This window comes from Amblyomma mixtum, chromosome 3 (assembly GCF_055824585.1).
Source record: "Amblyomma mixtum isolate Tamu chromosome 3, ASM5582458v1, whole genome shotgun sequence".
NCBI lineage: Eukaryota > Metazoa > Arthropoda > Arachnida > Ixodida > Ixodidae > Amblyomma > Amblyomma mixtum.
Genome location: NC_143014.1, coordinates 231112069 through 231125137, shown reverse-complemented (window position 1 = coordinate 231125137; position 13069 = coordinate 231112069). Strand labels below are relative to the sequence as shown.

At 45.7% G+C, this 13069-nt stretch overlaps 1 protein-coding gene across 10 annotated transcripts in view; it reads right to left on the bottom strand.

The window, feature by feature from the left end:
• LOC149353977 (little elongation complex subunit 2-like) overlaps window positions 1-13069 on the bottom strand; it is a 100412-nt gene that overhangs the window by 11233 nt on the left and 76110 nt on the right. For 4 of the 10 annotated variants that reach the window (XR_016289622.1, XM_089577431.1, XM_089577434.1 and 1 more), the window contains exons 3-6: window positions 12641-12733; window positions 10281-10421; window positions 6337-6451; window positions 6069-6141 (exon numbers count right to left, since the gene is read on the bottom strand). Coding sequence is in view for 6 of the 10 variants with exons in the window: in XM_089577431.1 (XP_089433557.1) it covers window positions 6069-6141; window positions 6337-6451; window positions 10281-10421; window positions 12641-12649 (338 nt within the window). In the remaining 4 variants the exon portion in view is untranslated. Of the gene's footprint in view, window positions 1-6068; window positions 6142-6336; window positions 6452-10280; window positions 10422-12640; window positions 12734-13069 lie in introns of those variants that run through there. The other 6 variants (XM_089577432.1, XM_089577433.1, XM_089577430.1 and 3 more) reach the window with 4 other exon arrangements.

Here is a 13069-nt window from a genome sequence, read left to right as displayed (position 1 = left end):
ATGGCATCTCGGAAACAAATATAAAACTCTTTGAAGCAATGCAAGCTAAAGCCTTGAGAATCTGCCTTGGCCTTCACAAGAATGTAATGTTTTCCTTTGTTTTTAGAGTGATAATTTCTTTTCAGCTTTTCCAAGTATGGCAATACCTTGAATAAGTGGCGTGATCTTCTTCACAGTTAGCGCAGCACAGCGCTGCTTCACATTTCTGAAATGTGCACATGTGAGGCGCGTTTCGCACATGTTTTGTGGCCACGGCAACTCTGTGAGCCATGACTACATCGCTGGCAGTTGTAACATTTTCGCGAGTTCGGGATGTAGTGGTGGACATTTATTTTCAAATGGCCAACTTCTATTGCTTTTGGGAGTGTACTTGAGTTAAAAGTCAGGACAAGATGCTTTACTGGTATTTCTTTGTTTTCTTTCCTGAGTATGATGCAGTAGACACTGATGACAATTTGGTCCTTGCAACCTTCCAGCATTTCTTGTTTGGTTAGTTTAAGGATGTCTGCTTCAGAAATTACGCCCCGTAGTGTGTTTAGAGATCTGTGAGCAGTTATTGACACTGGTGTTTCCCTAATTGACATTATGATGGATAGTTTTGAACGTTGGGCACTGTCTTTAAGCACAAGTAGAAGGTCACCACTAGGTATTTTTTTTAGTTTTAGTTTGTAATCTGTGCCCAAGGCATCGGTCAGGCTTTTTGCAACCAAGAATGGGGACATTTGTTCAGGCAGTTATTTCCATCTCTTTGCTGCGCAGGACATGAAATTTTGGGAATGTTTCTTTTGATTTTTGGATGTACTGAGAGGTCACATTGGTCTGCACTCTTTTTTTTAGGGCAATCATTTTGTTGCAAAATAAGGGAGAGCCATAAAATAAGTGTATTGTTTGGTCACGGTGCCAACCTTGGAGCCCAACAAGGGGACGGGACAGGAACTTGCAAGCAAGTCCTACCCATGCCAGCTGTACACCCCAACTATAACCAAATATGGTGTAACAGGTTGGTTGGCCACACATAACCCTAGCCACCTATGAAAAGGGAAAAAACCGAGAAGAGAGGAGACAGGAAAGGTGTAAGAAAGCGATAGGAAAGTGAAAGATGAAGGGGAGGACAGGAAAAGGTGACTGCCGATTTCCCCCCAGTCGGGTCAGGCCGGAGGTGGCGTCTATGGGAAGCTGAGGCCAAAGTGGTGTGTTCCCTCTGCCGAGGGACCTTAAAGGTCCAAACGCTCGGCACCAACTCAACCACCAGGATCACCTTTTCCCCAGACACGGTGATGCCACACACGATTAAGCATAGGTGGGATGTCCCTGCCAATGCTCAGGAACCTGGGGTGTCACAACTCACCAACATCAGCATCATGCAGATGCCGCTGCGGGGTTTTTTCTGCATGACAAAGGAACCCTACACACCATTCCTTTTTTGTAACTAATGAACTTCTCTGCATGCAGCACTGTGCACCTTTGAACGTCCTTTCTGGAAAAGGCCAGTTCCAGCTTCTTATTCACTGCAGCACACACTTTCCAAACTTTATGATTGGCGGAGAACACCACCCACACATTGTGTTGCAGAGAGAGACACCGTGCAGATATGGGATGCACACATTCTTCTTTCGAGCCTTTTTCTGGTGCCCCTGAGGAGAAGGTGTAGCATTTTTCTTCAGCTTTCCCAAGAGTCTTTCCGTCAAATGAGCAAGGTTCTTCTCTTAAATTTGGCACTGCCGGCATACTTAAGTGACTATAAAGGCTGCGAAGAAGTCATATCAGCATCATATTTTCGGCTCTGAGACACACCCAAATTGCCTTAGAGCTCAGATGTTTCAGGCATTGTGTTGGTCTGCTCTATTCTTTTGAAGGATAATGAGGAGGAAAAAATAAAGTGTTCCCATGCAGTTTTGTGCTCTACCTATGGCACCAGTCACCCACCATACATAACAATTGAACGCGAATGTGTGTAAATGCCTCCCTACTCCTCTAAGGAGGGAATGGTCGTTAACTTCTTCACAAACGACTAGCTTGAGCTCTCTAGAAATTGGAAAAAAATTACAATTGTAAATTGTGTGACTTAACACCCTTCAGTGACACATAAGCTATGAGAGACGCCATAGCGGAGGAAACCAGATTAATTTTGACCACCTGGGGTTATTTAGGGTGGATGTGCAATGCACAAAAAATTAGGGTTTCTGAATTTCTCCTTGACTGAAGACCTACCAAGATGGCCATGCGGCACAGTAAGGACGCTGACCCACCACAGTGGTTCAAATTAGAAGAGTGGATAGAACAGCAGCAGAAATTAGAAGAGTGGATAGAACAGCAGCAGAAAAAACAATTTTGAGAAAAAGACTCAAGAAAGAAAAAAACTTGCAAAGACACAGCTAGGAAAATGTGGTACATAGCTTCTCCCTGTTAATATCCTAGAAGAATCTGCTCGAGCGCTTCAAAAAGTAGAACCCAAAGCTACATTCACCCAGTCCATGCATTTTACATCAGCGCATGCATCCTCATATGTGCAACCAAGTTATGCTAGCACAGTAGCGTGGCTTTTTGGGCTTGTTGGTGCTGTGCTGTTCGTTTCTCGTCTCTTGTGTCCTCATCTTTTGCTGTGCTACAGTGTATTGGAACTATGCTAGCACAGTTTCCAACTGCAGTTCTCACTTTGACAAGAAATAATGATCTAATTATTGTGCACATAGGCAAAAAAGGGCAGGGTTTAAACATAGTTAACCTGAATAGACATGCCAAAGCATATATTTAGCCTGATTGGCTCATGGTTTTGCTTTGCTGGGTCGTCAGCAAGTCTGGCAAGGATATTGAACTCAGGTTAGGGTGATCTGATCTGTTCATGCCTGGAAGCTGAAGACGACAATGTGCAATGCACAGCGCAAGAGTGTGTTGCTGTTTAACACGAGGCGTGATTGGCTGTGGTGATAGCATAGTGCTCTAGTGCACTGGCTAGCAAAGCTGATCTGTTCACGCTTCCAGTCATGGCAATATTTACTTTATTATTTTTTCACACACAACGAATTTAATGTGGTGTCACTGTTGCTAGGCAACAGCTCAAGACCGAAAGATCAGTTGATAAGATTCATGGTCAGGGTTGGTGAGCGCATGAGGATGCGCAAAGGGTCAGTCATAGGCTGCCTTTGTTTGGCAAACAAAAGTTGGAGACATCGCTTTTATTCTAGGCTGCACTGCTGGAGAAGTTATTTATAAAAACATGTGCAGATATGTATTTTGACTTTGCTTTATGTGACAGTAACCAATGAAAGCCAGACAAACGGTCTGGCTCCAGAACACTTCGGATTTTTTGGTATTTGAAGGCGTCACAGAATCTTCATAACCTCCCAAAAAACCAATTCTGAGGGGCGGGAACAAGGAACTTTCCTTGCTTTCACTAGCTTAAAGCATCACAGCGGCGTTGAGCACAGTGCACCATCGAAGCCTTGTGTGTAGTTAGAAATTACACTATGAAATTGCTATGAAATTGCGACTAAACTTTTTGTCCATAACAGAAATCGCAGCACCGGTGTTCACAGGCGCCATGACAGTAATGCCTTCAACAGAAACTTCGATTAGATATGCAGGTGATATGTGAGGTCTTGTAAAGTTCTAAGGGGGACGCAGTTCTCGACCCAAGAATTTCAACGTCTAGTTTTCGTCCTGAGCAGTATAGGGGCGACGTTGCATAGGAGAGACTGAGCAGCGCCTCGGCGAAGGTGAACGGTGCCTTGAAAGGGCCGAATGGTCAGGAGAAAAAGCATGATTGGACAGCGGCTCAGCAAGCCCGGAGTACTGACTTGTGGAAGGCCAGTACGTGGGAGCTTGAGAAGGTGGCACATAGACTGGCAGTTGATGACGGCAAAGTCATGCCACATGACCAAGCAAGCCGCAAGTGTAGCAAATAGGTCTGTTGTCGATGGTCTGCCAGGGATTGCTGACTCGCGAAGCCTGTCAAGATAAGGAGCCGTGACTCGCGCAGGTACTGGAGGCAAAGGATAGGTAGGCGGTCGAAGGGTGGCGGCGACCTCCGTGTATGTAAGCAGAGCGGCGACAAGGGGCGGTGGTTAGGCGACAACATCGGTGTATGCCAGTGGAATGGCGGCGAATGGGCAACGACGTCGGCGTATGGCAACAGAGTGGTGTCAGATGGTGGCGGATGGGCAGGTGGAAGAGCCTCAGCAACCTGCTCTTGGATAGCATGTCGAAGAGCCGGAGCCAAATATGGAGCTCGCTCACTCGGGCTTGGTAGAAGAGAGAGCTGATGCGCCACTTCTTCACGAACAGTCTTTGATCTGTTGCCGCAGCGAGGAGGTGTCAGCTGCTGGCATTAGCCCAGCAAGCGGTTGAACCTGCTCGTCAGCAACCTCTGCTTTCGCAGCTCCTCGAAGCTTTGGCAGGGGGTGACGACTTCAACAACGGTGCGCAAGTTGCGCGCCAAAAGCATCTGAAAGGTGTTGTTGTCAATACCCTTCAAGATGTGTTTAATCTTGTCAGCTTCTGACATGGTGAGGTTGACATGTTTGCACCAGTTAAGGACATTCTTGATGTAGCTTCTGAAGCTCTCATCGACCTGCTAAGACTGTTCGCGCAAGCGTTGTTTGGAGCAGAGTTTCCGGACAGCAGGATGACCGAACACTTCGGAGAAGGTCGTCTTGAAGGCAGACTAATTTCAAATGTCCACCTCGTGGTTTCAACACCACAGGTTAGCCACTCCAGTGATATAAAAAATTACATTATTTAGTTTTGTTGTATCATCCCATTTGTTGTAAAGGCTCACTCACCCATAAGATGTGAGCCAGTTTTCGACATCCTGCTCATCGGTCCCATTGAAGATGGCCAGGTCCCGCTGGCGAAGGGAGCCGGCGCAGATAGCAGCAGGGCCCACTTGCACGGCTTGATGTTGAACGTTGTCCGGCATTGCAGGCGGCGGGAGAGTACGGCTGTGGAGTTCCAGGGCTGTTACCTGGCACTTCCACTAAATGTAAGACGGAGGTTTATTAAAAGAAACTGGGAAGAGAGAAGCAGCGGCGAAAGCAGTCTGAGGTCAGCCAGGTAGAATATGGACCTACGTGGCGATAGGAATATGGCTGAAAAGCAGGGTCATCTTCATCTTTGCCATGAGTGGGCGTCTTCTTTACAATATTTTTAAAAAGCAGTATCGGCACTAAGTATGGCTATATAACACTTGCTGAAAAATGAAAACTCAAAAGACATGCTGCAATAGTGCTACAAGTAGCCACAAGGAGCCCTACTAAATGAGCCTGACAGTAGCAGGCTTCAAAAAAGAAAAAAGGAAACTCTCTTTGTTCACCTCAACACTCAAATGCTCATCTTCTAGATCTGTTGTGCTTTAGTTGACGATAGCAATTCCTGTAGTAAATTTCAAACCTCTCAACTTTACACCACTTCTCTTACATCATCAGTAGGTAGCTGTAATTGCAGTTTTTCAGCCAGAATTAATTTCATTCAGTGCATTAGTTTCAGAATGATGAAAAAGACATTTGTAAACATTGGCCACCTCAAGAAGTCTTACACATGGCAAAAAATTTATAATTAAGTTATTTCTCTCATGTTGTTAGAGAGAGAGAGAGAAAAGGACGGAAAGGCAGGGAGGTTAACCAGGCGATGCCCAGTTGGCTACCCTACACTTGGGGAGGGGAACAAAGGGGAAAAAAGGAAAATGTTGTTAACGTTTCAACAGTCGAATGGTGGTTATGGCATTACAGAACACTAATACAGGCCATCATTAAATGGCAACGACACTGCAGGTGATAAATAACAAAAACAAAGTAGAATTGTGATAAGGTAGTGCAGCACTACTTGGGAAAGCACACATCACCTCTCCTTCATTCTGTCACAGTGCAAGGTCTGTCTTTACCACAGCACTACCTGGTGCAGTGAACACTCCTTCAAAGAGAGGCATGCACACAGCCTCTGCTAGCACACTTCTTCCTGTTGCCTTTTTCCACTCAACCATGGGGGTTTTTTATGTGCTCAGACCTCCTTTCTGGGGATATTTTAACTAGTGCTTACTAGCACTGTCACCAAAAAGAACCACCCCTACTAACCTTGCACTCTTAGACTTCTCCTTTTCCACTTCTTCGACAAACAGGATACGGCATGTCGACACTTCCACTCTCACTGCAAAGCAGAGATGGCAGCAGGCAGTGGGTAGTCATTCACTGACATGCAGGCCCCCCCCCCCCCCCCTTTTGTTCTTTTGCTTTTTTTTTGTGGCTAGGTAGTGCAGAGGACCCCAACGGACAGCTAGGATGAAGAATCTATTTATGACAACCACAACAAGTTCCCCCCACCCCCATAGGGCAGGAAGCTCACCTCTCAGCATCCGTGGGCACAGTGAAAGCCATGCCTTCTGCTGCTCACTTTCAGCTTTGCTGAGGACCTCTGCACCAAGGTCTGGCTGGTACTCAGGCTTCGCCACCACTGCACACTGTGCGAACCAATGCAGTAGGAACAGACTGACTCTGACTGCTATAATGAACCTCATAAATTTCCTTTGCATATAGGGCACAAAAGATTTGTATGAGTGTGCACTAGAGATGCGGTCCAATAGTGTGTAATCCTGTGCTGGGTGTACAGCAGCTTCTGAGGGATAAAATATGGTCATATGCAACTCAACCCTGCAGTAAAGCTCTGGACCGCCGAACAGAATTCCTCTGTTACAAAAAGTATGCCATTGTTAAGCTTCTCTTGTTACTTAATCAAGAAGCTGATCACGAGATGCAATTATAAGTTCAAGAAATTTGATGCCTCTGACTTTTTTCATACATTCAAACATTAAAAAGTTGATTTTATTCACTGTTGTGATCGGTCAAAGGAGTAATACAGGATGCTGCGAACTGCGACCCATGGTTACCAAGTGGCCTTTTTTTAAGTTTTATCCTACTACAGTAGAACCCCGACTATATTACTTTCAGGGGAGTGTACTGTATTATGAATTCTGTACTAGGAATTCGCATCATAAAGAAAAAAACGAAAGCACGATAGCCGCCTGCAACGCGAATGCGCTGGTGGCGCGCTTTCTGCAGTGATGTGCAGCCCACTGGGTAACAATGCGGCGCTCGATCCTGGCTCACTCGGTGTTGCTAGGCTTAATGTGCTCCCACCGAAGATGCAGCGCTTTCAAACTAGCCATCAATGATCACAGAAATGTCTAATTTTGTACAATCTACAATAACTTAATGCTGGTATGAACATATACCTGATTTCTCTCACGCCTTCTTCAGCGAAGCGTGAGAAAAAACGGGCCAAGTGAGCCACCTCGCATTGACGGCCATGGGTCGCACACACAGAATCAGAGTCGGAGCGTCAACAGAGCCGTCGTTACAGGTCATCATGCTTTCGATTGCATTGTTGTGAGCAGCACATCTCTGTCTCGATTCCAATCTAGAACTAACTTGCTTGATGTCACATCTGGCAATAATGTGCTCCGCCAGTGTCTCTTATTCTGGGCCTTCGAACAAAGCGGGACGTGCATATTTTTCCATTTCATAATCGAGGCTTTTAATGCATTATCCCTATGCAAGATTCGCCGGGCCCATGCTAATTCGTTATAAAATGTGGGTTGTCGCAGGAACGAGGAACGCATAATTGGGGTTGCACTGTACCGAAACAGTTTTCTGAAAAAAAACAACACGGAAATCACTTTTTATAGGCTAGAAAATGCAACAAAAAAAAAAAGTAAAGGTTGTGAAGAGTCGCAGGCAACAGTCTTCTGGAAGTGACCTTCCCCGTATAATCTTCCCACAACAGTTCCTGTTCTTCTTTGTTTAGCTGCTCTAGCAACAATGGAGGGTGCCTGTGCTTGCTTAGCAAGAACTGCTGCAGCGCAGGAGAAAGGTGTTCTTTCGTCGGGCCTTGGACTCAGGCAACTTGAAGCGCATGGACAACTGCAGGCAGCTCCGCTCTTCACCATCAAGTTGTGGTTTTGCAGAAACAATTCTCAAAAGCTTGCTCTATCCAGCCTAGGAGCATCGGCTCTGCCCAGCCCTGGCCTGAGCAAACGATCACTCGTAACTTCACTAATGAGTCGGAGACGTCCTTGACTCTCTAGTGCAGCCCTTCCGTGGAACTTCTCCTAGCCCATGTTAATTGTTTCAGCAGCAATAAATGCCACATTGTTGTATTGCCTTGCTCCCAAAAGCACGGCCTGCCATAGTCAGCTTGAGCGCTGTTGAGTTCACTATCACGAGGTGGGACTGGCTACGGACGAGTGGAAAAAATACACATATATGTGGGAACCTTCGTTTTTGGGTAAAACCAGATTTTTCTGGTTCTCACACCTCGAATAGGTTTCTTCAAAATCAGGCTAATTCCGATTTCTACCCGAAACAAGCCTTCTAGTGATAGTGCATTTTCTAGTGCACAAAGCTGTATGCAATGCAAGAAAGTTTGAGCATATACAGTAAAAGCTCATTAATTCGAACTCCACAAGGACACTGACACAGTTGAATTAATTTAAGTTCAAAATAACAAACGTGAACAGAATATGCAGTACTTTACGATCGGTAAAGAGTCAGGTAGCAAAATTACCCTATTTCACTCTCATCATCTCCTTCCTTTTTCCTGGAAGGCAACAGCCAATGCCTTCTCTTCTAAAGCCCGATTTATCGTAAGACCTGTACTTAGCCTTTAAAACTGAAAAAGAGGCAGGCAATGTTTGGTTTGTCCAAACTTGCGCAACGAAGGTCTGCACCGGAGTCGTGAAAGGGGTGCAACAAGCCTGTGAGCATGAGGTGGAAAGAGTGGAATATCAAGCAGCATGCGACCATCCCACGGCTCCGCTTGTTTGCAACGTCCGGACTCGCAAATTCATACCTGTGAGTAAAAGGTTGCGCAGCCATTTAGGTCAAAAAGCGAAAGTCGCCAGCACAGCTGCACACACGTTACCTGATTTTGCAGCCTTCCAGCCCCAAGTCATAAACTGCCAAACCAACACGTGCACTTTTTGGCCATATCACGTTTCAATAACGCACCAGCATCGACTTCACACATGGTTTCAGTCTCCTCTTGAAGTGTTTTGTCATGGTAGTTACCGCAAACAGGTGACACTTCTAATTCACTACACCGGGGCACATCATGTATGTTAATCGCTCTGACTGCAGTTAATCGCATGGAATGTGATGCTAAGGGAACTGGAAAACCAAGACAAAGATGCGCAGCAAACACCAGCGAGAACTCCAAAGCGTTCGCTTAGCGGAAGTCTCGGTTTCCTGCATGACCCCACATTCGCATTTAGAGTCCTGGAGAAGCTGCGACGTGTCTTATTCCCATCCCTACCTATTTACTGGGTGCTGCGCCTCCCCAGTTACGTTGCATGTCATTTTTTCCCTCTCCACATCTCCTCCAAAGAGGCAGGGCAACCTCGCGGAAGCATTCATTGGTTTGCTGCGTGCAGAGGCTGCCCAGTTGTAGCTGCGCATAGTTAAAATTATCGGTGATGCAACCCATTAGGGTTCAAATTAAGGGGCTATATGGCTTGCACAGACTCCTTTGGAGCATGGACAGGCCTAGTCGTACATTTGCAATTATCCAGAAATACGAATCAATGAGGTTCGAGTTAACAAGCTTTCACTGCATTGTGCTTATTCAAGAGGAGCATTTTCGGTCCATTAAAGATTTTAAATTTCTTTTTAGTTTATTATTCAAGAAGTGGCTTAATTATGGACACGGAGATAGAAGGCTTTTAGGAGGTGCAACTCCATGCCCCCATGGCCAGTGCGGGCGACCAGAAAATGTCACAGTGGAAGAGAGGAAGGGAAGTCAGTTTTTGTGGCACACGGTAAATGGCGAATTTCACCTCCATCATAATTTGACCGCCGTGGCCAGGATTGAACCTGTGTCTTTTGGGTCAGCAACCGATCACCATAACCACTGAGCCACCGCGCAGATGAATGAGTAGCTTGTGAAAGAGTGTGTGCCCTCATATGAATGTGCTCACTTCAGTGCTGTGTTTGTGAAACTTGAAACTGATGTTTTTAAGTCATGAAAGCGTATCCTATTCATAACCAAACATCTCAATGTGATATTTGTTGTCGGCACCTATAACACATGATAATGACAAGCCTAGCCGCTGTGAATTGAGTTTCAGGCACCATTAAGGTTACATAAATGGGCAAGTGTTATTAAGTAATGAGAAACATCCTCGACAAACGTATATGATAAACTGACAGACTTGGCAAATAATTCCAACAGCTTAAAACAGTCACCGCGCAAGATTTAGCAGCAGCATTGTGCTACTCTAAAACATAGACACTGACCAGCCTGCCATTTTGACTGCCATCTGTCCATGCTCGATGACGTAGCAGCAGCTTCTTCCCATTTGGCAGCAGCAGCCACAGGTCCTTCCACACATGCTCTTGAATCTGCTCCATGGAGCACGCCGCTATGCAAGGTTGTGCCTGCATTTGCCATGTCACGTGGCAAAACAGAAAGGAAGGAAGAAGTCATGCACACCCTCTAAAACACTTAACAAAAACCTGGTTTTTGGCATGACCATGCAAAGTTCAAAAGCAGTCTGGCTTCTTGAATTTGTCTTGATTTGCCACAGAATGCTTCAGTGGTAAAAATTATTGCCTGCCCACAAGCCACTACAGAAAGCACGACGAGAGATGCCAAACATTTTTTTTACTTATTTTAATTATTTCATTAGTCAGCCTACCAAAAAACCTTGAACCACATCATCATCATCATCATCAGCCTGACTACACCCACTGCAGGGCAAAGGCCTCTCCCATGTCCCTCCAATTAACCCTGTCCTTTGTCAGTTGCCGCCACTGTATCCCCGCAAACTTCTTAATCTCATCCGCCCACCTAACTTTCTGCCGTCCCCTGCTACGTTTGCTTTCTCTCGGAATCCACTCCGTTACCGTTAAGGACCAGCGGTTATCTTGCCTTCGCATTACATGCCCTGCCCAAGCCCATTTCTTCCTCTTGATTTCAACTAAGATGTCATTAACCCGCGTTTGTTCCCTCACCCACTCCGCCCTCTTCCGATCTCTTAACGTTACACATATCATTTTCCTTTCCATAGCTCGCTGCGTTGTTCTTAACTTAAGCTGAACCCTCTTTGTTAGCCTCCACGTTTCTGCCCCATAGGTGAGTACCGGTAGGATACAGCTGTTGTATACTTTTCTCTTTAGGGATATTTGTAAGCTACCATTCATGATCTGAGAGAGCCTGCCATATGCACTCCATCCCATTCTTATTCTTCTAGTTATTTCGCTCTCATGATCCGGATTTGCGGTCACTACGTCACTACCTGCCCTAAGTAGACATATTCTCTTACTGCTTCCAGCACCTCGCTACCAATTGCGAACTGCTGTTCCCTTGCAAGGCTAATGAACATTACTTTGGTTTTCTGCATGTTAATTCTTAGCCCCACCGTTCTACTCTGCCTGTCTAGCTGATTGATTATGCTTTGCAGTTCTTGTCCTGAGTGGCTTAGCAAGGCAATGTCATCAGCGAATCGCAAATTACTCAGGTATTCTCCATTAACTCTTATCCCCAACTCTTCCCATTCCAGTCCCCGGAATACCTCCTGTAAGCAGGCAGTGAAGAGCATTGGCGAAATCGTGTCTCCCTGCCTGACACCTTTCCGTATTGGAATTTTATTGCTGAGTTTATGGAGAACTATAGTAGCTGTGCAATCGTTATAAATATCTTCCAATATTTTCACATAGCACTCTTCCACACCCTGATTCCGCAATGCCTGCATGACAGCGGAGGTTTCCACTGAGTCGAATGCTTTCTCGTAATCAATGAAGGCTATATATAGGGGTTGGTTATATTCGCGCATTTCTCTATCACCTGATTGATAGCATGAATGTGGTCTATTGTCGAGTATCCTTTACGAAAGCCTGCCTGATCATTTGGTTGACTAAAGTCCAAGGTTGTCCTGACTCTATTAGCGATTACCTTAGTAAATACCTTGTAGGCAACGGACAATAAGCTGATCGGTCTGTAATTCTTCAAGTCCTTGACGTCTCCTTTCTTATGAATTAAGATAATGTTAGCGTTCTTCCAAGCTTCTGGTACTCTCGAGGTCACAAGGCATTGCGTATATAGGGTGGATAGAACCACATTTTATGCAATTGCTCTGCCATTAAGCGCACCTACCTTCCATCAAATTTCATGCCTGTGGCAATGCCCTTTTCACTCTGGAGCCCAACAAGTCCACGCATGTACTCCTGACTATTACAGGAATAATAATAAAAACGAATCCTTGCCTGTAGTTAAGCAACCCTCCAGTATTGCAAGTATGGCAGCCACGCACATATTTAGACTTAATGTTTCTATCGGCTAACTCTGCTAGTGTTGCTGCTGCTCTGGTAAGGACTGTAACAATTAAGGACAATACACTGGACATGACAACACTGTCGTGAGCATAAGCAGAAAGTCAGATAATGGTGAAGGAAAGTGAGAAAAAAAAAGAGAAAATAAGCTGGCAGAGCAGTGCCAGGACATGTAGCAGAGGGGAAAATTATGTGCGGTATGTATGGAGTTTAACCTCCCAAAGCAACAAATGGGCTATGAGAGATGCCACAGTGAAGGGCTCCAGAATAATTTAGACCACTTGGGGTTCTTTATTGTGCACTGACATCACACAGCACGTGAGTACCTTTTTCATTTCACCTCCACCGAAATGTGGCCACCGCAGCTGGTGTCGAACCAGTGACCTCGGGATCAGCAGCCGAATGCCAAAGCTATTGAGCTGCCAGGGCGGATATAAAAGAGGAGAAGTTTAGGTTTTATGGGGTTTAACGCCCCTAAGTGACTCAGGCTATGAGGGACCCAGATAATTTTGACCACCTGGGGTTCTTTAACGTGCAGTGACATTGCAAAGTAACCTGCCATGGTAGCTCAGTGGTTAAGGCCGAGCCGGAGCACCTGGGTTTGAACCCAACCGCGGCGGCCACGTTTTGAGGGAAGAGGAACGCAAAAGGCACCCATGTGCTGTGTGATCCCAGTGCACGTTAAAGATCCCCAGGTGGCTGAAATTATTCCGGAGACCTCCACTATGGCACCTCTTTCTCTCTTTCTTCTTCCA